Here is a 27,975-nt window from a genome sequence, read left to right on the forward strand (position 1 = left end):
TCAAAAAATGAGCTTTTGAAGTTTTTGGTAGAAAGTTCAGTTTTAATATGTGATAGAGAGATATCTTGAGTCAGTCAGCCAATAAACACCATTCAACAATACTCTAGGCCCTGAGGAGATAGTAGGGATCTAGTGTCTGGGCCCTCTAGAAACTTTCGTTTTAGTTGTGAGAAAATATTCAACAAATTCATCAACAAATGAATAAGATAATTTGTTTTTTAATAAATTTATTTATTTTTGGCTGCATTGGGTCTTCGTTACTGCACGCAGGCTTTCTCTAGTTGCTTCCAGCAGGGTCTGCTCTTCGTTGTGGTGCGCATGCTTCTCATTGCAATGGCTTCTCTTGTTGCGGAGCACAGGCTCTAGGCACGCGGCCTTCAGTAGTTGTGGCAGGCAGGCTCAGTAGTTGTGGCACATGGGCTTAGTTACTCCACAGCATGTGGGATCTTCCCGGACCAGAGATCGAACCTGTGTCCCCTGCACTGGCAGGCTGATTCTTAACCACTATGCCACCAGGGAAGTCTCAATAATTTCTGTTATTGAAGAAGATAAAATAATGTTCTGTGAAGAAAATGATAGGAAGGTGATGCAGTGGGGAGGCTGCTCATGTTAGTTAGAAAGCCCAGAAATTTGAGCTGAGGCCTCAATGTTGAGAAAGAATCAGCCACATGGGGGAACAGTATTCCCACTTTGCATAAAATAAGAAGGAACACCAGATACAAGGTTTGAGTATAAGGGCTTTGAGACCACACATGTAGAGTGGGGAATTTAGAGAAATAGGCAGAGCCAGATCATTTAGGGCACTGGGTAAAGAGCTTACATTTTGCTTTAGTTGCAGTGGGAAACTATTAAAGTGTTTTAAGCAAAGGAATGATTTTAGATTTTTTTAAAAGATCATTTTGCCTGCTATGTATAGAACTGATTGCTGGACCAGCAGTGGTAGAGGCAGGGAGACTAAATGAGGAGGCTGTCACATTAGAGGAGGTGACAGAAGGGAGGGAGGCATGCTCTAGAAACCATGAGATGGGGACTTCCCTGTGGCGCAGTGGTTAAGAATCTGCCTGCCAATGCAGGGGACACGGGTTCGAGCCCTGGTCCGGGAAGATCCCACATGCTGTGGAGCAACTAAGCCCGTGCGCCACAACTATTGAGCCTGTGCTCTAGAGCCTGTGAGCCTGTGTGCCACAACTACTGAAGCCCGCCCACCCTAGAGCCCGTGCTCCGCAACAAGAGAAGCTACTGCAATGAGAAGCCCATGCACCACAATGAAGAGTAGCCCCCGCTCTCCTCAACTAGAGAAAGCCCGCGCATAGCAACAAAGACCCAACACAGCCAAAAATAAATAAATAAATAAATGTATTAAAAAAAAAATGGGAGCACAGATATCTTTAAAAAAAGAAACAGTGAGATGATGAAGGTGATTGAATTTGAGATATATTTTGGAGTGAATGAGACTTACTGATGGATTAATAAGGGATATGAAGACTTGTTAGTTTTTGGTCGGAGCAGTCAGTGTGGATGATGGTACTTGGGGAGGGCTTTCAAGAAAGTGGATTTGGCAGGGGTGGAGTGGGGGTAAGAGGAAAGAACACAATGAATCTCTTTGGACTTGTTAGGTTTCAGATGCCTAACAGGAATCCAAAAAGAGGTATCAAGAAGGCAGTCAAATACACAAGGCCAGGTTAGAGAATAAAGGGTATACGTGGTACTTAAATTTAGTAGGCTGTAGCGCAGATGAGAAAACAGGAGGCAAGGACAGAGCCAGGGGCATCAAATTTAGAAAAATGATAGACTGATAAACTGGTGAGGTAAGAAGAAAACAAGGCCCATCTATGGAACTGAGAAGCCTAGAAGATGAAGTGTCTCAAGAGGGAGTGAAAAACTGTGTTGTATGGTATTTAGAGGTGAGTCACCTATACAATGAAAATCATCCTTTCACTTCAGTAGTATCTGGTCATTGTCTGCTTCAATAAAAGTTGTGGTGGTGAATTCAAAAGCCTGATCAGGTGAGAAAAATGAAAAATGAGGAATAAGTAATTTTAAGTGTTGATACATCTTCAGACTTGTGCTGCAGAAAAGGAGTAATAGCTAGAATAGTAGCTGGAGTAGGAAAGTGGATGATATTGAGGATATTTGTAAGCTTATGGGAGATCCCAGGGGAGAGAGAGAAACTGCTGAAGCAAATTCCAGAACAAGGTCATTAGGGAGGTAAGAAAGAAGAAAGAAAAAATTACCCATCATTTCTCTAATTGAAAATTGCCAGGACTTCCCTGGTGGTGCAGTGGTTGAGAATCCGCCTGCCAATGCAGGGGACATGGGTTCGAGCCCTGGTCTGGGAAGATCCCACATGCCGCGGAGAAACTAAGCCTGTGCGCCACAATTACTGAGCCTGCACTCTACAGCCCGCGAGCCACAAATACTGAAGCCCGTGTGCCACAACTACTGAAGCCCACGTGCCTAGAGCCCATGCTCCGCAGCAAGAGAAGCCACCACAATGAGAAGCCCGCACACTACAATGAAGAGTAGCTCCCGCTTGCCGCAACTAGGGGAAGCCTGTGTGCAGCAACGAAGACCCCACACAGCCAAAAATAAATTAAAAAAAAAAAAGAAAATTGCCAGACACTACAGGTACCAGTTCTGGACCCACCTTATTTCAGCTTATAACAATCTGCACTTTATTTTCTTGAGGAAGAGTAAGCATCTTCATACTTCCACCATCTACAGTAAGTGGCAAAGTAGACTAACGTAGGGCAAGGAGAGGGGAGAGTTCATACTGTAGTTCAGGTGTCCATGTTCCCCTCTCCCATCCTCCAAGCCAAGTTGTGTCTCTGAACTCAAGTAGAAGCTTAATTACTTTCTCTTTTATGCAAACTCCAAGATACTTTGTTATTCGTAGTAATAATAGGTGTGTTATTTTAAGGTTTAAAATACTGATAAGACTTCTGTCATCTTCCTTTGTCCTCTTCTTTCCCTTAACATAGTTTTTATTTATTGTCATTTCCAGTTACTTTGTTAGAATCCCACTGTAGGTTGGTCACAGAGATTTCAAAGTCATTTCTCCAGTTCTATAATGGTACCTCAGTCTAGATAACAGGTAACTGAAAGGTTGCCTCAGTATTGATACTTTTGTATATTGAATCATGTTTTAAATGCATCACTGTTGAGCATTTAAACAAATTCAATTATGAATAATTTATAAAGCACGATAAATATTTCTCCACAACCGTCTTTAGAGTAAAGAAAATGACTGACACACACTGAGTTTGAGCATATCATGATTCACTTGTATTTCTAAACAGTGCCTGGGGCGAATATGCATTTGAGCAATTCTGTCAATCCTCTTGGCATTCAGGTGCCACTTTTCTGATTGACATCAGAGAAGATTTGTGTCATCTGGAAGGATAGGATTTTATGGGAAAGCAGATAATAATCATTCTTGGCTCTAGAGAGACACCATATTAGTCAAACAGGAAGGACAATGACATAAAAAATAGACACATCTCAGCTAAAGGTCAGACTTCTCCTCCAAATCTAAACTTACATATCACCGTTTATTCATTCAACCCACACTTCTCTGTGAGTCTCTTATTTTCTGGGCAATGTAACTCAGGATTTCACTATATGAGGGAACATCTCTAGTCCCCAAATATTCCAGAGAAGGAGAGAGATGAGTAAACTAATGATTATGCCATGTAATAAATGAGAGGCAAATGTACAAAATATGGTGGGGCTGCAGATAAAAGACAGACAAGTAATACAACTTGAGGGTGAAGCAAGTAACAATGTTTAACCAGAGAAAAGAAACCTGAGCACAGCCTTGAAAGATGACTAGGAGTTAGTGATGCAAAAAGAGAGGTAAAGAGTGTTCTGGGCAGAGAAAATGATCCATGGATGTAGAGGCAAGAGAGCTGGGAATTCCAAGGTTTTTGAAGTGGCTTCCAAGATCAAAGGAAACTAAGATATATTTAGACAATTGAATAAACAGTACCACCCCTGTTGTGCTTCAAAGGAGATAAGGATGACGGCTAGAAAACAGAGATGTAACAGTCAGCTCTGATGGATCTTGCATAATCTGGAAAGGGAGGCAAGAAGTAAGATATCAGGACTCTCCAGGATCACCCAGGACACAGGCAGAGGGAGAGAGAAAATCATCAACATTGTGAATTTAGCACTTTGAGATGCTGGACTGGGTTACAAAGGCTGGGTTATCAATTCTCTTTTATTCTGGAAACAGTAAAGACCTCTCAAGGTCCCTGATCTCTTTGTGGGTCTATGTTCCCTGGACTGACTTAGAAAACACAATGATGATCTTTGGTGGTTCTTCTCATTTTAAAGCCTAAAGGCCTTTGGTGTGATATGCAAGAGTTTAAAAAAAATAAAAATGCCAATAGAGGCTAAATAATGCTAACAGAATGAATATATATGGACAGTAAGTAATTCCAGAAAGAGATCATTCCAGAGTTCATATAGTAAGTTGGATGGAAACCCAGAAAATCCATTTTATTTGATTTAATTCTTTTTAGCACTAGATATGTTAGCGATTAATGTTTCCCTTTCAAGACATGATGTGATTGTATATGTTTGTCACAGTGGAGAAGAAAAATTAGTGAATTCATAAATCAGTACACTCTATATACCTCTTTTATAAAAAGCAATTATTTGTGGTTTAAGGACTGCAGAGAGATATTAGAGTGTGCAAGTTTGGGCTGAGCCTGAATCTTTCCTTTAAAATAAAATTAAACACAAGTAGATATATTCATAAATATTAAAAATTTAGTCATATTCACAAAAGACTGTAAGGAAGACAGACCACCTCAATTAAACAAATTATCAACTTTCAAAATAGAACGAGAAAGACCTTTAACTCACTCTTGCACCTTAATACATGGCATTCTGTAAACTGTACAGGAGTTTGAATTAAGTGAGCTTTAAGGTCCCTTATAAACCAAATGATAAAATCGTAAGTGCACTAATTAGCTTTTGGTGGACCTTCAAACAATATTTCTGCCTTATCTGATTATCACTAGGCTTGAATGGATACAGGCAATGATGTGACAAGTGAGTTCACAACAGGGCCAGATGCAATCCAAATCTTAAGTTTGAAAATTAACCAAACAGTTCATTTTTCATTTCATAGTAAGTGACAATGCTCACATAGACCATCCTGAATGAACATAGGTCTGTTCATTCAGGATTCATCATTCTGGACCTGAAGTCACCAGAACTGCTTATAGAGGCTTTAAGAGTTTGAAGGCTCTAATTCTACTTTCTCTAATTCATGAGAAAGTACTGCCTCTGTGACCAGAGACTTTGAAACTAAATTCAATATTTCTAATGCCTTCTTATGTTGAACCAGGATTTGAAAGGTACAAAGAATTAACTATGCTAATGTGTGCCTATCAATGCAAGTGAAATAAAATGTATTGCAGCAAAGCTTAATCATAATGAATAGATCACAAGTTTTGAAATAAGGTGGTAAGATGGAAATTTACTTAGATACTATTTAAGGTCATGCTAATACTATTTCTAGTATTAAACTGGTAAGTGTCAGGTAGCAAGCAATGAATGTGAGTCCATCTAATTTTTCAAAATTTTCAAATGAAATAAGAAGCCATTATGCGACTAAATTGATTTTATAGATTTTATGATATTATAAAAATTAACCTGGAATGCTAAACCAGAATATACGAAAGCCATGTTACATCACAATTAGTTGAACCATGGTTTAAATGTACAAAACATGTACTTGTATCAATTAAAAAATGGCTTACAGAATCGAGAAAAAAGTTTATGTCAACTGTGGTGTCAGTTAATAGAAATAATCAACATTTAGCTGACTTTTCATTCTTAGTATAATAAAGCAAATTAGTATGTGACATAAGCCATCTCTTAATAATAGTTTCAAGCTGCACTGACATAAAATAATCAAATTTCCATAGGAAATTTAACTTGCATGCTAGACAGTTTATCTGGTGCACATTTCAACAGTTCCCATTATAAGAAAATATGCTGCAGTTTGTCACTGAGAGAGTGTCTATAACAATGGTTGGAATACTTCAATAAATTTTAATTATCTTATAAATCATCTGCCCTGCTGATACCTGTAAATGTGGAAGTTCGTTCAAATACTACTTAATTTGACGAAAACCTGAGCATGGAAATAGGAACTAAAATCAGTCTTAAACCAACATCTTTATTCCAAAAGTTGTTGAAGTGTAACAAATAATGTTATCCTCTGTAATATGAAGACGAAAAAGTTGGCATAGAATTTGAAAATTATATCTAACTTGAACATTCTAGTCTAGAAATGCCTCCTTTACCTCTATCCAGCTTATTGATCCTGCCAACCCCCTACTGTCCAGAAAACAAACATGCAAATGCATCATGTCCCCTATTGTAACAGTGCTTTCTACTTCATAAATCACTTTCACATGCATATCATCATGTGGTCTCCACAATGTCCTGAGGTAGTTGGTTGACTATTATTATTCTCTTGTCACAGTTAAAGAAGTGGAAGTCAAGTTCCCCAGAACAGTCCTGATATCAAATCCAGTCCACAGTCTCCTTAATATTTGCTTATAAGATGGTCTTGATGTATTTTACTCTTATTTGAGACAAAATAGTGACATGAGAGTTATACTCTTTCTAGCTCAAAGTATATTAAAAAGAGGCTGCAAGGAGTTGACGAAAGTTGGCAAACTGACAAAACAAAAGGGGATAGTAGGTAACCCTACGCCGTGGCAGGAAAGAGAAAAAATATACTTTCGAGAGAGGCTCAAGAGCTCCAGCATTTCCATAAGCTCAGCCCTACTTAGTTCAGTCAACATGGAAAGCAGCTGGCTCCATGGCCCCTGAGCACATCATGGTCCCGCAGTCAGGCACAGTGTCTGGTGCTGACAACAGAATGCTCTGAGTCATGAGGGAAGGATCAATTGTTCCAGCCCAAGTAAGTGGGCTACTTTTGTTAACAACACCAATGATAATAATAAGGCTAACTTTTACCAGATACTTACTACATGTCGGGCATGTGAGGACACCTCCTTAATTGTCAGATCCTGCCTTCTTCTAGCCTCCTCCTCCCTTCCATGTCATCCATGACCTTCACCTGTAAACTTGGTCTTGCCCCAGTACCCAGGGCTTGTCTGTAATTCAGGAAATAAGGGTGTGAAGATATTTGCCTCATAATCTAAAACTGAAAAACCAAATCACCATTCCTTTTAGTCTGGCTCAAACTTTGGGCCCTATTTCTTGTCACTGGTTTGCTGCTTTCTGTCTAAATTAATCCTCAGTTTGTGTCTTGATGCTGATAATAGTATCCTCTAGACTTTAAAGTCCATAAAAGAAAAGACAACTTTGGCCTTATTTGCTACTGTAGTCCCAGTCAGTACCCAATGACTGGCACAAAACAGATACTCAACTATTCATTAAATAAGCTGAATGTATCACCAGTCTAGCCCTTATACTTCAGTTCTCTTAGTATAATATTCCTAACCTCATCAGCAACAGCATCATTATTATAAGCTACCACTTACTGTTTACTGTGTGCTGATGCTTTATGTATATTATGTTATTTAATACTCACAAACTTTGCAAGGTAGGTGGTATCATTTTCATTGCACAGAAAAGTAAAATGAAGCTCCACGAGGCTAAATGATTTTCATAAAGTCTATCACACAGAACTGGTAAATGGCAGAGCCACAATTCAAACAAAGATCTGAGTTACTCCAAAAAGAGCCAAAGTGTTCTCGCCTCTGGGCTCCCCTGGGAGTTGCAGTGACCTACTGAACCCCAAACCAAGGTTTTGGACCTTGCTGCCTGCTACTAGTCTTTCCTGATGTCAAAGGGCCACATTTTCAGTGACTCCCTGTCCCTGGTTCACCTTTTCCTACACTGGGCCATTTCGCCTGTACTGACTGCTCTCTTGAGCACCATATGACTACATATCTTCTGTAGCCACATCCTTTTAAACAAAGTCCTCCCCCTCCCCAAGTATACTGGTGACAGTTTTAAGCCCCAGAATTTGTACCTGGGCAGGGTATATCTTGTATGCCTGGGCTGAGAGCACAGAACTCAGACAGTGAGTGGCAGCTAAAGGCTTTCAAGATTACCAAAGGTCAGGTGAGAGAAACAAAGTAAAACCATCCACAACAAAAAGTAGATGTGGGTGGAACACGGATGAAAGAGTTGAGTATCGATAATTAGATGGATCTAGAATGGGAAAAAATACGTGATCGAAAGCCCAGCACAGGAAGCTTGAGTGATTGCCACAAGCTGACCTGCTATGCCCCTGACTTCTCTTTCTGGAAATTGGCCTAAGGTGAAAAAGGATTGAGTTGGTTCAAATAGTACCTACTGCATGCATGTGTCTGCTCATTCCTCTGCCTGAAGACATGCATCTCTGTACCCAAGGCCTGACATATAATAGCCTTTCAACCCTTGCTTTGTTGGATGAATCCATCAGCCAATTGTTGTTGAAGACAGTGTATCTGTACCAACACTTCCTCCTAAAACTGAGCCAGTCTACTGGTGTCTGCTCTATTTCCAGGAGGGAAGACTAGCTTTCCTCAAACTGCTGCAGTGAAACAGACCACACCCAGCATGATTGGCAGGATTATGCCAACTGTACCACATATCCATAATCCTGCCTTCTGAAGCATTCATTGTATTCTACTACTCTCTTATATATTGCTTCATATATCACTCAAAAATCCTGAGGGATATATCCTAAGATCTTTGTTGACACTCCCATACATAACAGTCAAACACCATTGTAGATTATAGTTTCGTCCATGAAGTTCAGTAGAATCTAAATGAAAAACTTAAGTGACCTTCTCCAAACTTTCTTATTTTACCAAACACAAAACTCATGTCATTAATTATACCACTGGCTTTCTTTGTTAAATTGTCATTATTGAAGAAACACAAGTCTTGTTTCACAAGAGTTACTACAAATGGGAGGATGAGGGAAGAAAATGGCTGAGAAGCCGTGTGCACGCTGAGCAGCAGGCTTGGCCTCCCTCACTGGCTCCCGTGTGCCAGCCGCACAAGGCATGTCATGCTAACCCATACCATGACACATCTTAAAAGGGACTTGATTCCATGGGCTTTTAGGATTACTTGCAAATAACTAGAGCTATAAATTTTAATCTACAAACGTCAAGACTCTAATGCACATTTTATTCTTACCAAGTGGAGGGAGCAGTATAGAGTACTGGCCCAAAGCACAGGCTTTCAAGTCTTACAAACTTGGATTTTGGACCCAGGCTCTATTTCTCAGTAGCTGTGCAACCTTGGGGAAATTGCTCACTCTTTCTGAGCCTCATTTTTGTCATCTGTTAAAGGAGACTAATCATCGTAATCACCTCATGAGGTCATTGTGAGGATAAAATAAGACAATATGCAAAAAGCACTAGGGCCATTGGTAGGTATTAGCTTTTCATTTGTATTATTATTATTATTAGATTACAATTTCTGGGCAGGGACTATGCCTTATGTTTGCCTGAATCCCTAATACAACCGCAAAAACAGTTAATTTATTTAAAAGCCTGGGCTTCTAAAGGAATAAGCTTTAATTTTCAGAAAGAAAAAGACTTCTATATAATATAGGTCAAATGAGCTGTGCGGTGATGAGAAACAGCAAACTTCCTGCAGCCTCCTTGGCTGAGGAGAAGCGAGAGCAGTGTAGGAAGTAGTTCTGAGCCCTTTGAACACCTTTAGCAATCAGCAGACTTAGGTATAGAAAGGAATTTCATCTCCATTAAAAGTAGTGGAAATATGCTCACTTGAACTTTCTGAGCTTTGACCTAGAAGTCAAAACTAAATGGGTTTGCTTCCCCAGGCAAGAGCTGAGAGAATTTCATCTTTTCTCCTCTCTTGAAGCAAACCCAACCTCATTACCTCTTTTCTTCTGTCAGGGAATATCTCAAAGTATCTGACAAGCTCGTTGCTGCAATGAATTCTGTTTTTGAAACTTTTACTGATCCCCAAAATAGCTGAATCTGTGCTCTTGGGAAGAACAAAGATTGATGGGGGATCTCCAGCAACTGGCGCCCAAAATTCCTTAACTCGTGATGTCACACTGGAGCTAGTTACCAAAGAAAGAAGTCTTTTGCTTTGGGGATTTTTTATGGAGGGTGGGGGGAGTGTGTGCTCTGCTGTGAATATGATGTCTTCCAAATAAATAGCAGCTCCCATCCTGAGATGGAGTTGTTCTTTTCCTGCTAAGGAGTTGGTATAATTGGTATTTGTAAAAGATATTTATTGCAGGGACCATTGGGTGAAAATAGAAAAGAGAAAGGAAAAAGAGCAAGAATAGCAAAGAAAAAAATTGTATTGCAATCACTTTAGCAGGCATGTCCAACACAATGACTTAACTCTAAGAAAACTGTAACAACTATTACTTACTGGGCCTTCACTCTGGGCCAGTTACTTTCCATGCATTATCACATTCTCACATTTAATTCTCTAAATGAAACTGTAAGGTAGGAGGTAGTATTTTCCTTGTTTTAGAGATGAGAAATTTATGACTCAGAGACACTGAGTGACTTGTTGAAAGCCACATGGCTTGTAAATGATGGAGCCAGAAGCTAAGGATAGGTTGCTAGGACTACTAAGTCCTAAGCACAATACTTACTGTCCCACAAAAGGAGAGAAAAGCTCAGCTGACTGAAGACAGTGGTCCAGCCAGAAGGGACAGTTTAGGATTTGAGCAAGAACATTGAAGACACTGCAAAAGGGGAGGGTAAAGAATCAAGCAGAGGGGACTTCCCTGGTGGCACAGTGGTTAAGAACCCACCTGCCAATGCAGGGGACACGGGTTCGAGTGCTGGTCCGGGAAGATCCCACATGCCGCGGGCAACTAAGTCCCTGTGCCACAGCTACTGAGCCTGCACTCTAGTGCCCACAAGCCACAACTACTGAGCCTGCATGCTGCAACTACTGAAGCCTGTGCACCTAGAGCCTGTGCTCCGCAACAAGAGAAGCCACCGCAATAAAAAGCCTGCGCGCCGTAACGAAGAGTAGCCCCTGCTCACCGCAACTAGAGAAAGCCCACGTGCAGCAACGAAGACCCAATGCAGCCAAGAATAAATAAATAAATAAATAAATAAATAAATAAATAAATAAATAAATAAATAAAATTTTTAAAAAAAGAATCAAGCAGAGGGAATGTAGAAGCAGGTAGTGGCTCCAATCGTTTATCTGGGACTAGGAAGATTGTACCTAGTCAAAGAGGAATGGATGGTCAAAATGAAACTACATTTTTAGTTAAATGTGTATTTTTTAAAAAATCAGTATTTGTGTTTACCTATATATAGTGATTAATCATTTTTATACACATCCCTTACTTTTTCTAAAGTCCCAGTTAGAGAGTGCTTATACAGTGCAAATATGTGCATCCACCTACCCTACTAATCATAATTATTACACTTTTCCTGGGATACTCTTTCCCCTTTCCTAGTCTTGCTACACCTTATTAGTTTCATTTACAGTAATTTCCATAATTTATAATTATATTAAGTGTTTGTCTACTTATCTGTAAATTGTCTATCTCTCACCCACTGTATAGACAACAGGAAATTTTTACAGAGAGTATGGCTCACAGTAGGAGCTTAAAATTAATTTTCTTGATTGAATGAATGCTCAGTCATGGGTTCTATTTCCTGATTGATTAGTAAATGTTCTTTACATTTTGTGACCATTAACTCTGTCAAATATGTTGCAAATATTCTTTTGTTTCTCATGTTTTTATTTTTTTGTTTGCTTATGAGAGGTGTTTAATGCTGGAAATAAAGCATATTGTAATATTTAGTTTAATGTATTTCTCTTTATCATTGTGATTTCTGACACATTTACCTATATGCTCTAACTTTTAATGATTTGACATTGTACTTTTAACTCTTAAATGGCCTGGAATTTATTTTTAATATATGGTAGAACTAGGACTTTAAATGATATGTATTTTCCCAAATAATCTATTTTCTCAACTCTTAACTTCATATGTTTCTTCTATATTCCTTTATAATTTTCAGTGTATAGTATTCAATATATTAATATAGTATATTAAATCAATGTACTTCTTAATGTGCATTAACATCTGTTCTATTTATTTACCTGTTAATCCTTTTGTTAATACTTACCTGTTTTAATTATTATGGTTATATAAAAATTGCATTTTCTGTTGTGTTCTAATATCTCTTAAGGCACAGCCCCTCTATCTTTTTATTTTTCCACATTTTCTTACCCTTCTCGCCTGGTTTTTGTTTCTGTGGAATTTTAATCTTTTACTAGTTGTAAATCCACTGTGCTCCATAACAGCTAAAGCAATCTTCCCTTACACAATTGAATAAATCTCTGACACTTCTGCAATTCTCTGACACTGGCAACTGCACTGCTGTCTTGGCAACTCCTCTCTCCTTCCAGCTCTGCACTTGACTTGTTGAGATTTCATTCCATGAGTGCATTTCAACATGGCCATTTCCCATCCACACTTCTGGCCCATACTTTTGGGAATGTCAGCCCCCAAATAATGTAGAAGCAGATTATGATGGGAATAAAACCCTAAAACTCAGTGGAGAGTGGAGTGGAGAGGCGTGTTATCTTGCTTCGAAATAAAGACTCAATTCAAAGTATCAGAAAATTACATTAGAAAATTCCTTAAGTTAGCGAAAACATAGAAGCAACCTAAGTGTCCATCAAAAGATGAGTGGATAAAGCAGATGTGTGATACACAAACACACACACACACACACACACACACAATGGAATATTACTCAGCCATAAAAAAGGATGAAATCTTGCCACTTGTGACAACATGGTTGGGTCTAGAGGGTATTACGCTAAGTGAAGTAAGTCAGACAGAGAAAGACAAGTACCATATGGTTTCACTTATATGTGGAATCTAAAAAACAAAACGAATCAACAAACAAAAACAAAGCAGAAACAGACATAGATAAAGAGAACAAACTGGTGGTTGCCAGAGGTTGGGGTGGAGGTTGGATGAAATAGGTGAAAGAGACTAAGAGATACAAACTACCAGTTATAAAATAAATAACTTATGAGGAAGTATTAGACAGCTTAAGGAATATAGTATTCAATAATACTAATACTGTAATAATTTTGAATGGTGACAGATGGTTACCAGACTTATTATGGTGATCATTTCATAATATATTTGAATGTCAAATCACTGTTGCACACCTGAAATTGACATAATGTTGTACATTAACTATACTTCAGTTTTTAAAAATTACCTATTTAATTTGGCATATATGATTTTGTGTATATAACTGTGTACAATAACATGTATTTATTACAATACATAATACCTATATATAATAGTCATAGGTAATAAAGAATATACTCACTTAGGATAATTAGAATTATCAGTACTACTTCATTTTTCTCTCCCCCTACCTCCTCCTGAGCCTGTATATTTTAATTTATATAAATTGAATGCACTTATGAAGCAGTTTTTACTGTCAGCATGGTTGAGAGAGGCTTCCTAACTCAAATTGTTTTGTTATTGGATCTCTGATTTAGGAGATAAACAATGTAGAAAATTTTTTTTAAATTATACCTTCCTTCAGGCCATGGGTTGTTCTTCTGCAAGCAGCAAACTATCTCTCAGACATAGATTTTGATTCTCAGTTTCATTTGATAGCTCTTGTTTAATTTTTGTCCCAGATTTTGATGAAAGTTTTACCATTAGGCTTGAATTTTTTGTTTTAAGTTTTCATATCTGTGTGTGTGTGTGTCATGCACACACACGTACACGCACCTTTCCCTTGATTATTATATGGAGAGAAATTAGGAGATTTTGCTTCTGAGGCTGCCAGATAAATACAATATCACTAGATGTTTCTAAACTATTATTTAATAAATATTTATTTGAAGAATTGTGTTCCTTAAATTCGTGTAAGGATTAACTTCGACATCTAGACTTTCTTACTAGAATTGTTTGTAGGGATGAGTGTGATTATACAGATCACATAATCCATGGGGAGGGGCTTTCATTTTACTCCTCTGTCACTCTCTCATGCCAAATGCATTTGTCTCTCTGGTGCTGAATGCTCAATGTGATTAGCTAATTTTACTTCCCTGTTTAGCAAGAGGAGAACATTTTCATCTCTGCCTCCATTAGAACATGATCCTCACATACTGATTTAATGAATCTCTCTGTAGGAAGTGGATAGATGGGCCTTTGTCCCCACTGGGGGCAAAATATTGGGTCGTGCAGCTCTGCTGGAAATGGTTTTCTTCTCAGTCTTTCAGTGACAAGATTATGATCATAGCCCAGGATGGACAAAAGAAAATTCCAGTTGATAAATACTATCTCTGGTTAACTAATAACTGTGTTAGAAGAGATGATTGAGATATGATCCTTATCCTAAAGGAGCTTCCAGTCTAGTGTGGGAGATAAGCACTTAACCAAATAACTAACTTACGGTATGAAGGGTGCTGTAATAAAGGGATGAACAAAATGACACCCTGACACAGACATGAGACGATTAATTCTGCTTGGGCAACAGTCAGAGGGGCAGTCAAACAAAAACCCAGTTCACCATTGCAGGAAATCAAAAGGGCAAAAATACTGCGAGGAAAAAAGCTCAGCAGCAGAAACAGTAGTAAGTGGAACGTAAGCTAATTTCTGGAAATCTGCATGCAAGAGTTGAGTTCTGAAGGATGAATATGAATATAGGCAAGTACATTCACAGGTGGAGAATTCAGCGTATCAAATTTGTGTAGATGTGAACATGCTCACTCTGACACAAGAAAAATAATTTGTCTACTATGACCTGTCTTGGGGTACATGTTTGGAGTGTTACAGGTGAAGTTTGAAATTTGTCCTATGGGTGATTCAGAGGTTATGGTGCAGAAGAATGATATGGTCATATTTATGTTTTAGAAAGAAAACTGGCAACAGAATAGGGAACTGAGGCCAAGAAAACAGTTGGGAATAATTTGTTCCTGCCAGCTAAATGTATAGCTTGCCTTCCATTGCTCACTGATTCTGGAAGAGGGTTAAGGCACAGGAGGATATAAAAAGGAAGGAAAGGAAGAAAGTTAAAAGAGGAGGAAAGAAAGAACTCTCTGGAGCAATTTATATTCATCAGTAGTAAGAGTGAGGAAATGAAGCTTCTGGTCCTTTATCTTATATGGCATCCCAAGCCTAGAAACAGGAACTACCTACCTCCTGGTTTTTTGACACCTTTCTCTTTTTGCTTCTTACATCTGACCTTGTCACTAAATTTTAATTTTAAAAAAACCTTTTTTTAAATCACTCTTCCTATCATTACCAACACTGGCTTCCAGTTTAAACCCTTAGCACCTTATCGAAATCCTAGAAGGCTTGTTTTCCCTCTTCCTTTTGAATGCTACCAATAGATGATCCTCCAAAAGCTCTGGTTTTATCATTACAAGTCCTGCTCAAAAGCTTAATTTAGAAGGACAAAAGTCAAGTTATCAAAATAAATTTTAAGACTCCCTCTTCCTTACCATTATGATTACTCTCATTTACTGCCTTTGGTAATAGTTTTTCGCCCATAAATTCCTTTGGAATCCTCACTCCTTATTCTACACATATCAGAATGCTTTTAACCCTTCAAAGAGTTCAAAGTTCAACTCAAACTCTATTTCTTGTTATACACTTTTTGGTAGATAAAGGAAGGCTACACTTCTTTCCTTTTGTACAAGGGCATGAAATTTTACTGCGAAAGCCCTCCTCATGTTATTGACTTGAATGTTTGGCAAGTTCTCAAAAATAGTTCAATAGTCTAATAGCTCCAAAATGGGACCATATTTAGTCAATTTGGACTGTGTCTATTGTACACTACCTTGTGTAAAGCATTGTGCTAACCATCCTCAGGATGTCAGTGTTAAAGGATAAATATGTCAAATGTCTACTCTCAGAACAATTAACAGATTCATTCATTAGAGGACTATTTCCACTTCATCTATATAATTAATAGTTTGTGATTTTTTCAAATAAGATACTTTTCTTTCATTGAGTTGGTGAGCTCTATAAGTAGATGAAATTGTGGTGGAAGTTACATATATGTGTTTAAATGGCACACATTTCACCCTTCACAGCAAGAATCCAGTCTCAGTAGATACAGAAATGCAATCAAACCTTCAATATTAGCCTATGTATTTAATTTTTATAAGTATATTGTTAATTATTCCATATGTATTAGTGTATTTAGCCTGCTGTAACACAGACTGGGTAGCTTGTAAACAACAGAATTTCATTTCTCACAATTCTGGAGGCTAGAAGTTCGAAATCAGGGTCCCAGCATGGTGGCAGACTGCCAGCTTCTCACTGTGTCCTCATATTGTGGAAGGGGTAAGGGAATTCTTTTGAGCCTCTTGGACATTAATCTCATTCATGAGGGTTCTGCCCTCATGACCTAATTACTTCCCAAAGGCCCCATCACCTCATACCATCACATTGGGGATTAGGATTTCAACATATGAATTTTGGGGAACATAAACATTCAAACATAGCACCACATATATTAAATGTGCCTTCCTCAGGGGCTAGAAGTTTGGGAAACTATGATGCATCCTTTTTCCACACCATCCTTAATACAAGCACCTGCACTGTTTTAAGATTTTTCTACTAGTAGTTTTAAAGGAAATCAAAAGTAATTTCTTTAAATTATTTCACCTGACAGGAAAATTGAACAAATGAGTTAAGAAGAGGGATAGTTAGAAACGGGATGCCTAAAGGAGACTGTCTGTAGGAAGTAGACAAGCCTGATAAAAATTTAAGACTAAATGTACAGTTGTGTCACCCCTGACATTTACACCAAGAATCATCTGCCCTCTGGTACTCTGAGCAAAAATTATAAGGAAATCAGTTGTAAGGAATCAATCCCATTAGACAGGAAACATAGCTTTCAAAATTATGGGAATTTTATCCCAGAGGCACTTGAATATCATAGGGAAAAATAAAAGATGAAGCCTCATAAGAAAGCAAAAGTACCCTATATTATAATCTTTGGCCATTACTTTCTAATTCTTCTTTTTCATATCTTTAAATACAGAATCCCCTTCACCTCCAACTGAGTTTAGAAAATTCATTAAGTTCTGATGCTGATGTCACTGTCTCAATCCTGACCATGAACAACTGGTACAATTTTAGCTTGTTGCTGTGCCAGGAAGACTGGAACATCACCGACTTCCTCGTCCTTACCCAGAATAATTCCAAGTTCCACCTGGGCTCTATCATCAACATCACCATCAACCTCTCCTCCACTGAGGACCTCTTGAGCTTCCTGCAGGTCCAGCTTGAGAGCGTTAAGAACAGTACGCCCACAATGGTGATGTTTGGCTGCGACATGGAAAGTATCCGGCGGATTTTCGAAATTACCACCCAGTTTGGGGTAGCAGCCCCTGAGCTTCATTGGGTGCTGGGGGATGCCCAGAATGTTGAGCAACTGAGGACAGAAGGTCTGCCCTTAGGGCTCATTGCTCATGGAAGAACAACACAGTCTGTCTTTGAGTACTATGTACAAGATGCCATGGAACTGGTTGCAAGAGCTGTAGCCACAGCCACCATGATCCAGCCAGAACTTGCTCTCATTCCCAGCACGATGAACTGCATGGATGTGGAAACTGCAAATCTCACTTCAGGACAATATTTATCAAGGTAGGATGCAAGACCTGGTTTACATCCCCAGTCATAGGACTGTGATAGGAAATAAAATCTCCCTATCTATCCCATTTGCAGAAAGCACATGGCATATAGTGGGGAATCCTCAGTCCCACTTTTAAATCCTGGCTTAGTCCCATACTAGCTATGTGTTCTTGGCAAGCTATTTAAAAACTCTGAGCCTCAGTTTTCTCATTAGTAAACTAAGATAATATTAAATAGCTTGATATATTATAATAAAGACACCACAAAATTCTATATGAAAAGTACCTAACACTGCTCAGCTCATAGTAGATGCACAACAAATGTTTCCATCCCTGCTCACTCTTTCCTATATCAAAAGACTTGGACAAATCTCTCTAAATCTATACAGAGAAAAAAATTAGTCACGCTAGAGATAGACTTTTCTCTCTACTCCCAGGCTATGATGAATAAGGCAGAATAGAGAAGTGACTAAAGACATAGACCCTGGAGCCAGACTCCCTATGCTTGAATTTTAGCTTTGCATGACTTGGTCAAGTGATTTAACTTCTCTGAGCCTTAGTTTCCTATGTCCTATACCCATTTATGTAAAAAGATATAACAGTAGATCCTACTATCCATGGAGGAGTTGTGATAGGTAGATGGTAGATGATAGGTAAGTAGATAGATAGATAGAACTAAGAGTTCCACAAGAGTAAAATGTGTATATATATATATATATATATATATATATATATATATACTTTTTAAAATTAGCTACCTTTCTTTTCCAGTTCCTCAATCTGGTTCAGAATCTAGAATGAAAAAGCCTGTTTAAGTTAAAGAATAATTCATCCTATAGACATGGTTTTCATGATCCCTGGAAAAAGGAGAAATCCTTAAAGGATATTTTACAGGGGCCTAGATTTTTTTCCTGAAAAGGACCACCTATGGTCAGAGAGGCCAAATCAGAGAATTATTGCTATTTCAGAGATGAAGGCTTAGCTATAGTCTGGCCCCATTTTAGGAAGTCCTCTTCGAACAGGGACATCTGACTGTGTTGAGGAGCACAAGGTAACCTCATGGTGTCTTGCCTTTTAAAAGACATGAACGTTTGAGGAAAGATCAGAAAGTGCCAAGCATTTTACATTTAATTTCACATGGACGGACTGAGCACCTACTATGCACAAGGCAACATGCTAAATGCCATATATATGGCAGAGTTTAAGCACAGCCTACACACTCCTTAAAGAATGTTAATAAAATAAAATATCTCAAAAACTCACTTATTAGGAATCTATAAATGATAAAATTGGATGTCCTATCATCAACTGAACTTTCCATTTTTTCCATAATGTATTTGAATTTCCTCAAGATTAAAGTCTATGAAAAAAAAATAAGGTCTATGCATGTTTTATTTTATAGCCACTATCCACAACTAATCTGGTTTTTTTTTTAATCTTTTTTTTTTTTTGGCTGCATTGGGTCTTCATTGCTGTGCATGGGCTTTCTCTAGTTGTGGCGAGTGGGGGCTGCTCTTTGTTGTGGTGTGCGGGCTTCTCATTGTGATGGCTTCTCTTGTTGCGGAGCACAAGTTCTAGGGTGCGCCGGCTTCATAGTTGTGGCACGCGGGCTCAGTAGTTGTGGCGCACGGGCTCAGTTGCTCCACGGCATGTGGGATCTTCCCAGACCAGGGCTCGAACCCATGTCTCCTGCACTGGCAGGCAGATTCTTAACCACTGCGCCACCAGGGAAGTCCTAATCTACTGTTTTTCAACTAGCACTTCACTGAGGCTCAGGACTTTATCTGGGATAAGAAACATCCTCCTTCATAACAAAAATATAAGCAAAGCCTTTAGTTATAATTTCAAAAAGTCATTATTTTGGAAGGACAATCTTAAACAATAGACAGGAAAAACCACTTGTGAAAACTATATTAAATTTTTTAATGTCTTTCTGTCTCATATAAAATGGAGAGCACAAGAAAAATAATTCTGTTTGGATCCTAAAAATGTTTAGAAGCTACAGAAATATTTGTTGACTTGGGTTGTATATACTTTAGGGGTTCATTTTATCAAGATCAAACTGATCTTTCTGGCTCCTCAAAATTTAATTTATGTTAAAGTTATGTGCCTCCTTCTATAAAGATCCCATGGCACTTTGTACATGAAATTATATGATGGTACTTGGTCTATTCCATCATCATTATTTGTCTATGTGTCTGACTTCTGAACTAAAATATAAATTCTATTAAGTGGAGATACTATTGAACTTAGTTTAATGCCTGGCATATAGCAGCTACTTAATAGACATTTATTGAAATTAACATAGAAAGAAAAGGAAATTTTATATTATATTTACATCCTACACCATCTGTTGCTCTAGAAGAATAATGGGTGGTTAACAGATAAATAAAATTTTGTCTAAATTAAAAACAGTTTTTTTAACTTACCTAGATACCATCTGGTTTTCTTTTCCTTTTTTTTTTTTTTTTTGATAGGATGTTAGGTTAGCAGATAACCTCTGACCTTGTGGCTATTTCCACATGATTATTCCACAAACTTTGAAAGTTGTGAAAGATGAGTGTGAGGTTTGGAGCCTGGAAGCAATTCACAGTGTATACAGGTCAGCAACAATATTTTCATCTCTGTGGATGTGTTTGAGACTGAACTTAAAGAACTTCAGGAAATACGCCTAGGACTTCTTGAACTCCCTGAGGAATATAGTCAAGAGAAAGTTTCAAAGTGTTCAGGAAAGGGTCAAGGGAAGTGAGGAAAAGCCTTCAAGGAGTCTTTATAATGAATAACTGAAAAGCTGCCTTAAGCTATAAAACATCTGTGGATTTTTCATCATCCTTATTTATTTTGTTGAATACAGTCTTTTTAGAAAGTTCGTTATTCTCAGTCCATAAGTCACATCTCCATATAGTAATTTGCTTAATTATTCCTAAATTTTGTGAGGCTGACCCTACTTCCTCACTGCATAATGAAAGTCATGAGGATAATGAGCCATGAATATCGAGTGTCAGAGTTATGCAAGCTTTCATTTCTCACACAGTCACTTTCAGTTTAGGCTGACAGAATTGTTAACATTTTTAAATGTTAATGAAATCACCAAAAACGTGGCTTTTTCAGCATAGGCCTTTAGACTAGAAAAAAATCATTTCTCATGGCAGACTACATAGACGTAATAACAGGTAAAAAGGATTTAATTCCTCCTGGGTCCCCACATGCCAGAGCAAACATCCATCATAACTAAATGTAGACAAAACCACGTGGGGGCCAAGTTCATACTGTGATCTTTAACAATTTATTTGCAAGTTGTTTTATTAAATGTTAATTACTTTGAAGCAATGATATCTGATATATTATTTGGCAATAACTTCACAAATACATGTGCAAAGGTGTTTCTGTGCAGTCAGTGACTATTTGTTGAACTAGGGTGAGGCAGACAAAATGAAAGTTGCATCCTGCCATTTTGGAGCTGACAGCCTAGTGCATGAGTTGAAAAGTAAGTAAATGGTTATAAAACAAAGGGATACGTTATTCTTAAAAATAGAAATATGTTCAAATACACAGAGGAGGAAATAATTAACTCTTCTCAGAGAGTTGATGATGAGGAAGAAATACTGGAATTGGATCTTGATAAATGAATAGGAGTTTTCTGGTTTGGAGCAAACATTTCCTCACAGGCACAGGAAATGGCATATGCAAATTTACCAAGACCTGAAAGAAATTTAGTACAGTTGGCGTGTACATTGCATATGAAGAGAATCTGACATGATTCTGGAAAAGTTGTTAATTTGATAGCAATGCCACACAGAGCTTTTATGCCAAGCTAAGGAGTATGCATTCTGGATGTCACTTGAATGGCAGAACATTAGGCATGACATAGTTATAAAATCATAATCCTGTAACAAATTAACCAAATAAAGTAATACAGCATAAAATCCTTGCGACTAATTTTTTAAAAACCATTAAGATACAAAAACTTGTTTTTATTTCTCCAAATCTGTTTTAGCTTTGCCCACATTTACTCCCTTACCTCATTCTAAACACCAGACTCTGTTGAAAATGAATAGGAGTTTGAGGACTTCCCTGCTGTTCTTAGGGTTAGGATTTGCCCATGCTTATCTGAAGGCCCTGGGTGGTAATGAATCTATGTTTCTGGAGAAAGAGCCCCTTGATTTATTCATAGCCTAGTCAAAGGCAGTTATCCTTCCTTTAGTAATTCCAAGACCCTAGACATCGATAGACACCTTGGTCCCCTTGGCCTAAGAAGTCTCTGACCCTTTAGCTAATTAATCATAGTCCTGATAGTTATTCTAGCTTCTCAGCAGGCTATAGAATCTATGGAACCTTGCCTTTCTTCTTGGAATAGCTTCTGCAATTCAGTTCTGTATCAAGTGGGCAGTGATTAATTCATTTATTCATCCACAAACATATGTTGAAGCTTACTTATATTAGGCTAGGACCTTGGCTAATGCTGGAGACACAAAGAATAGAAAACAGGGGCCCTGCTCCCAGGAAGCTTACAACCCCCTTCTTTTGTTCTTTCAGAGAGAGACAATATGCTCCTCCACTTACCCATATTTTTTATCCATTTTTTTTTGATCTAGCAGTTTGGTTATCATTCCTCACTGAGACAACACCCATTCTACTAGTGATTATCCTTTGGCATTAGCTGGCATTGTTAGGCCCGCTCCTCAGTTGTCCTTGAAAAATGGTTCAGTGTGCTAGAGAGACTCTTTCCCCTCCAGGCTATGTTCATCTTTATGCTTACATGGTCAAGCAATACCAAGATTCACTGGCCTTTCATTAATAGTAAATGTTGCTTTATTTATTGATTCTGCATGTATTATCCAGAACATATATGTGCCATGTATTATGAGGCACTAGGAAGCTTCAGAAAAATAAAGACTAAAACAAATACCCATTCAAAAGTCCCAAGGTATAAACTGATGATGTTCCCGGTCTCATTGCTGGATACTAGAAGAGTTCCAGGAGAACTTGAGGTGGCATGATATAATTCTAACCTGGGGTATTCCCATTCACCTTTACAATAATTTACTGGCATTGTGACCCTGCCAAAGTTATTTACTCTCTAGAAAATTTAATTTCCTTAATTATAAGGATTCCTACCTTGAAAAGTTAAGTGGTATGCCTAAGGTCATTCAGTTAGTACTTTATAGGGGAAGGTTTAAACTGTCTAAATCCAAGTTCCAGGCTCTTTCAGAATTAATATAAACTTTCCTTAATTGGGATCCCATTACTTTGTCATTCATATTCTTTCAGCCAAAAGCTATATAAATCAGGAGGTGCGATTACCCATGAATAAGTCTTCTTGTCCTAAAGACCTCTACTGAGCCAAACTAGTTAGCCTGTGTGTTTCAACATGTACTCAAAAGAAATGCAGTTGCATTGAACCTGAAAGCCACGGGTTGGATGATGTTAACACTGGTTCCTTGGGTCCCCAAGGAGAACCCATTGCTGTGGGGTGACCTACTGTGTCCAGCTGTTACTCCTAAGTTAACTTTCTCTGCAAGGCTACCACGGAGTCAGTACTTCTAGAAAACACATGCTTCGGTGTCATGAATCATAAGGACAACAGTTAAGGTCTATGTTTCCAGATGTTTCCAGTAAGAACTCCTGTCACTGGACTAATTTGGCTAAATCCTTTGAATTTGCCCATCCCTCTATGTCACTTAAGTCATGCCAAGAGCTGTGTCGAAAATCTTCTCTAAGTCACGGGGGCCTCAAACAAGTAACAGTAAAAGATGTGTATCCCCTCAGGACCCTGTTTTGAAGAATACAGCTTAAATTTGCTTAATCTAGCTTCCAGCAGGTTTTAAACTGTGGCAATTTCCCACATTAGGAGAACTTCCAAGCTTCTATTTGCCTGAGTGGAAATTGTGATTATATTCTTTGTTGAATACTTTTTACTTTGTATGCATCTACTATAAAATTTGGAAATATGTCATAAAAAAGAGGTACTCTGAATTCTAGATCTATCCCAGGGCCACTTCAACCTCCAGTGGCAAATACTACATAGTGTCCCATTGACAGGGCTATGCTAAGGGAAGGGATATCAGCACCTGGACTAGTGCTGGAGCCAGATCTAGAGAGCTAGAAGGAATTAAGGTTGGATATTACACAAAGCAAGAGGAGCCATCCAAGGGATGGGCACAGGCCATAATTGTGTAGAGAAGTCAAGGTTTATATCAAAAAATGAAAGGAAAGAAAAACAACATAAGAATATGGTACAAATCTAACTACTGTGGGAGAAAAACACAGAAGGAAAAGAAGTACCCACTTGCCAGTTCTGCCACATGAAAGCTGAAAAATAGGGCACTACATCTATGTGTCTGATTTTTTGACTTAGTGATCCCATCACATCACACACACAGCCCAAGAAGTATATTCAAACATGACTCAATCACAAAGATTAGTATTCATATTTTTCTCTTCTTGGGAAAAAAGTCAAGGACAAGAGCTCTCCTTCCACTCTATAGTTTCACTTATTGGCAAAACAGACCCCAATGGTCCATGGGTGTATGTATGTACATTTAATATGTTATTAAATTGCTGTTTGCTCATTAGCTGATGGAAATCTATTTTAAAAGATGAGCTTTGTAAGTTGTTTTAAAAGAGGATATAGTCAATGGTTACAATGTGGGGCCCTCTGCTTTAAAGATTGAAATTTAGCAATTTCCAATTCCTATTAAATTCCTTATTGTTAGAGAGGTTTCCCAGAGAACTAATTTCTATTTTTGATAATCTCCATTGTTCAGGGAGAAACGTATTAGAATTTTAATGCTCTGAATAATCTATAAATTACAAATACAATATCAATACTTCCTGGCTGATTGAGTCCCATTCTTCTGGCAATGTGAGGAAGTGCTCTTGAAGAAACCCATGTCTGATTTGAGCAGGAAACATGTGTTTAATTGCATTTATCCCACAAACATCACTGAGCAGTTATACGGTCCAGGTACCATGTTATGCCTAAGATCCAAAGATGACTCAGTGTGACAGATGCTTAGATGAACGCTGAAGTCTCAGCTGGACAGCCTGCAGTGTTATGAAGCAGAGCAGTGGGAAAAGGAGGATTTGTTCATTCCTCACAGCAACTGTACGGAAGAGACTGCTCTCAGAATGTGGAGAATGTCAAAATCCATGCCGCTGAGGATCTTACAGTCTAAAAAGTCAAAGATGGAGTTAATTGGCCGCAATTAGGTGGTTGCTAGGAAAAGGAAACATAAGGATGACACCAAAACTTTTGCCCTGAGCAACTGGAAGGATGGAGTTGTCATTAATTAAGATAAAGAAAACTGTAGAAGAATCAGGTTGTGAGGTGGGTGAGAACCACCAGGAATTCAATTTTGCTAATGTTAACTTTGAGATAATTCATAGATATCCAAATGCAGTTGTCAAGTAGGTAGGTGGTGATCTTCCAGAGTTCAGGAAGGAGGTCTGGACTGGAGATACAATTTTCCCCAAAGGGAAAAATAAATTTTAAGGATTTATAGAGCAAAACAGATATTCCCAGATACAGATATGGTTAATGGAAGGCAACTATAACAGGGGGAAAAAGCAAAGATAAGAGGGCAATTTTAAAAGAAATGAAAAACAAATTAGAGAAATAGACATGCAAAGAGACAAGCTGATGCGTGAAGAAAAGATCAAAGTAGAAATGAATATATGACTTATAAACAACTGGGCATGGAAGAAGATACATAAGGATGATGATGCATTTAGACAACGCAAAAGTAGATTCATACATCTCCAAAATGAAGACTGGAAAAAATGGGATTATGATAGAACTAGTTCAAGATAAGAAAAGATAACAAATTTATAATGAATATAAAAACATAAGATTAGTAAAACTTTATATGCTGAATAAGAAGAAAAATCAGGGGCAACAGGTCTTAAAATCTTTAAGAACATGGCAACATTATTTACAGTAGGAGATTTTTATTTAACTTTAGTAAATTTTAGAGCAAGTTTTTAAAAAGTAAAAATAATACATGAATTTGTAATTAAGCCAATAAATTAAGATTGCAGTTAACATTCTATTATTAAAGAATATATGAACACAAATATATCATCTTCCAAAAATCCAGAAAAGAGAGAGGTGGGAGGAGATCTAGAAAGAAGGAATTAACAAAACCCAAGTTAATTAATTAGAAGAAAATTAGAAGAAATCCTAAGATTAGTATAAATGATATTATATACAGTTCCATAGCAACAAATTCTTAGGAGGATATCATTCGCCAAGATGGACCCAGAGAAATAGAAAGTTTAATAGAAGAGATTGAAAAAGTGATTGAAAAATTACAATTTTTTAGAAAGTGGTAGGCCCAGGTAGTTTTACAACTTACTCTTGCAAACTCAAATGGGAATAAACATAAATAAATAAACATAAACATAAATAAATAAATAAATAAATAAATAAATAAACATAAATAAACATTTTAGTTGGAATTGATCTAATACATTTCTTATGAAAGTTATTTGCTTTCTGCATTTTTAAGAGTGCCTTCAGTCTCATTTTGAGAGTAATACAATAAACCTTCTCTCAAATGAATTATAAGGGGGAGAGTATAATGAGCTCTATAATTTACTTTTTAAATGCCCTAAATGAGTTAAAGCAATCAAGAGAGAACTTCCACAAGCTCTCTTGTCCATATCCACCCACCTACTTGCCTCTGGACCCTGTATTCTCTCTGCCTTCTCTCATGTCCATGCTCCTCTTTTGTCACAGCAAAGAGCATCACCCCCTCTTGCACCTTAGAGCACAATCCCTTTTGCCCCTCAAGGGAACTGTCCCAGGAATTCTCTCTCTTCTATCCTACATCAACAATTCTTCTATTTTTACTAGATCATTCCCATCATCATAAAAGCCTGCACATATATATATACTTATATTTATATACGTACTTAATTTTTCCTCTCCACCACTATTCCATTTTTGTCCTCTTTATAGCATAACTCTCTGAAGAGTTATCTCCAGTTTCTCTCTTTCCATTTTCTCTTGAAACATTAGGCTCCAGTACTTCACTGAGCTTACTCTCATGAAGTCACCAGTGGCCTACATGTTTCTAAAGCGAACGGTCAGTTCTCAGTCCTCATTGCATTTGAGCTGTTAGAAGCATTGACACAGCTGATAAGTGTCCCCTCCTCGAAAAATCCTTTTTACTTGGCTTCTAGAACACAACACAGCCCGCTTTATGTCTCTGGTTACTTCTCAGTTTCCTTTGCTAGTTCTTCCTCACCTGCAACACCTCCAAATGTTGAAGTGCCCTGGACTCACTCCTTGAACTTCTTCTCATCTACAATTACCATTATGATCTCCTTAAATACCCTATATAGACTTTTGGCTCCCAAACTGTACCTCCAGTCCAGACCTACTTCGTGAACTCTGGAAGATCACCACCTACCTACTTGACAACTACATTTGGATATCTATGAATTATCTCAAAATTAACATTAGCAAAACTATACTCCTGGTGGTTCTCACCCACCTCACAACCTGATTCTTCTACAGTTTTCTTTATCTTAATTAATGACAACTCCATCCTTCCAATCGCTCAGGGAAAAAACTTTGGTGTCATCCTTATGTTTCCTTTTCCTAGCAACTATATGAGCCATCAGCAAATCCTGTCAGTGGCAGCTTCAAAATTTATCAAGATCCAACTAATTCTTCTCACCTCCACTGCTACTACCTCAGTCTAAACCATCATCAACTTTTGTCTGGTATTTGAAACAGCCTCCTAACTGGTCTTTCTGCTTCTGCTCTTGTCTCTCTGTAGTCCATTCTCAACACAACACTGAGACGAGCCTGTTAAAATGTAGGTCATGGGCTTCCCTGGTGACGCAGTGGTTGAGAGTCTGCCTGCCGATGCAGGGGACACGGGTTCGTGCCCCGGTCTGGGAAGATCCCACATGCCGCAGAGCGGCTGGGCCCCGTGAGCCATGGCCACTGAGCCTGCGCGTCCAGAGCCTGTGCTCCGCAACGGGAGAGGCCACAACAGTGAGAGGCCCGCGTACCGCAAAAAATAAATAAATAAATTAAATGTAGGTCATATCTTATCACTTCTCTGCTCAAAACCTACCAGTGGCTCTCCATCTCACGTAGAGAAGAAACAAAGTCCTTACGGTGACCTACAAAATCCTATTTTCCCCACCTCCCACTCCCCATAAGTTTTTTCTGACCTCATCTTTAACTCTCCTGCCCCTCCCTCTCTTAGCTATTTCTCAAACATACCCGGTACAGTCACACTCAAGGACACTGGACTCCTTGCTCCCTATACAGGGAATGCTCTTTACCTAGATATCCTCTTGGTCAGCTCCTTCCCTTTC

The 27,975-nt window shown here is 38.2% G+C and overlaps 1 protein-coding gene across 1 annotated transcript in view; it reads left to right on the forward strand.

Annotated features, from left to right (window-relative positions):
* Positions 1 to 27,975, forward strand: part of GRIN3A (glutamate ionotropic receptor NMDA type subunit 3A) — a 152,664-nt gene that overhangs the window by 28,134 nt on the left and 96,555 nt on the right. Inside the window, exon 2 of the mRNA XM_027105340.1 lies at positions 17,046 to 17,650. Within this exon, the coding sequence (XP_026961141.1) occupies positions 17,046 to 17,650 (605 nt within the window). The remainder of the gene's footprint in view (positions 1 to 17,045; positions 17,651 to 27,975) is intronic.

The sequence above is a fragment of the Aethalodelphis obliquidens genome, unplaced genomic scaffold (assembly GCF_003676395.1).
Source record: "Aethalodelphis obliquidens isolate GAN/ISIS:26980383/991018 unplaced genomic scaffold, ASM367639v1 scaffold7, whole genome shotgun sequence".
NCBI lineage: Eukaryota > Metazoa > Chordata > Mammalia > Artiodactyla > Delphinidae > Aethalodelphis > Aethalodelphis obliquidens.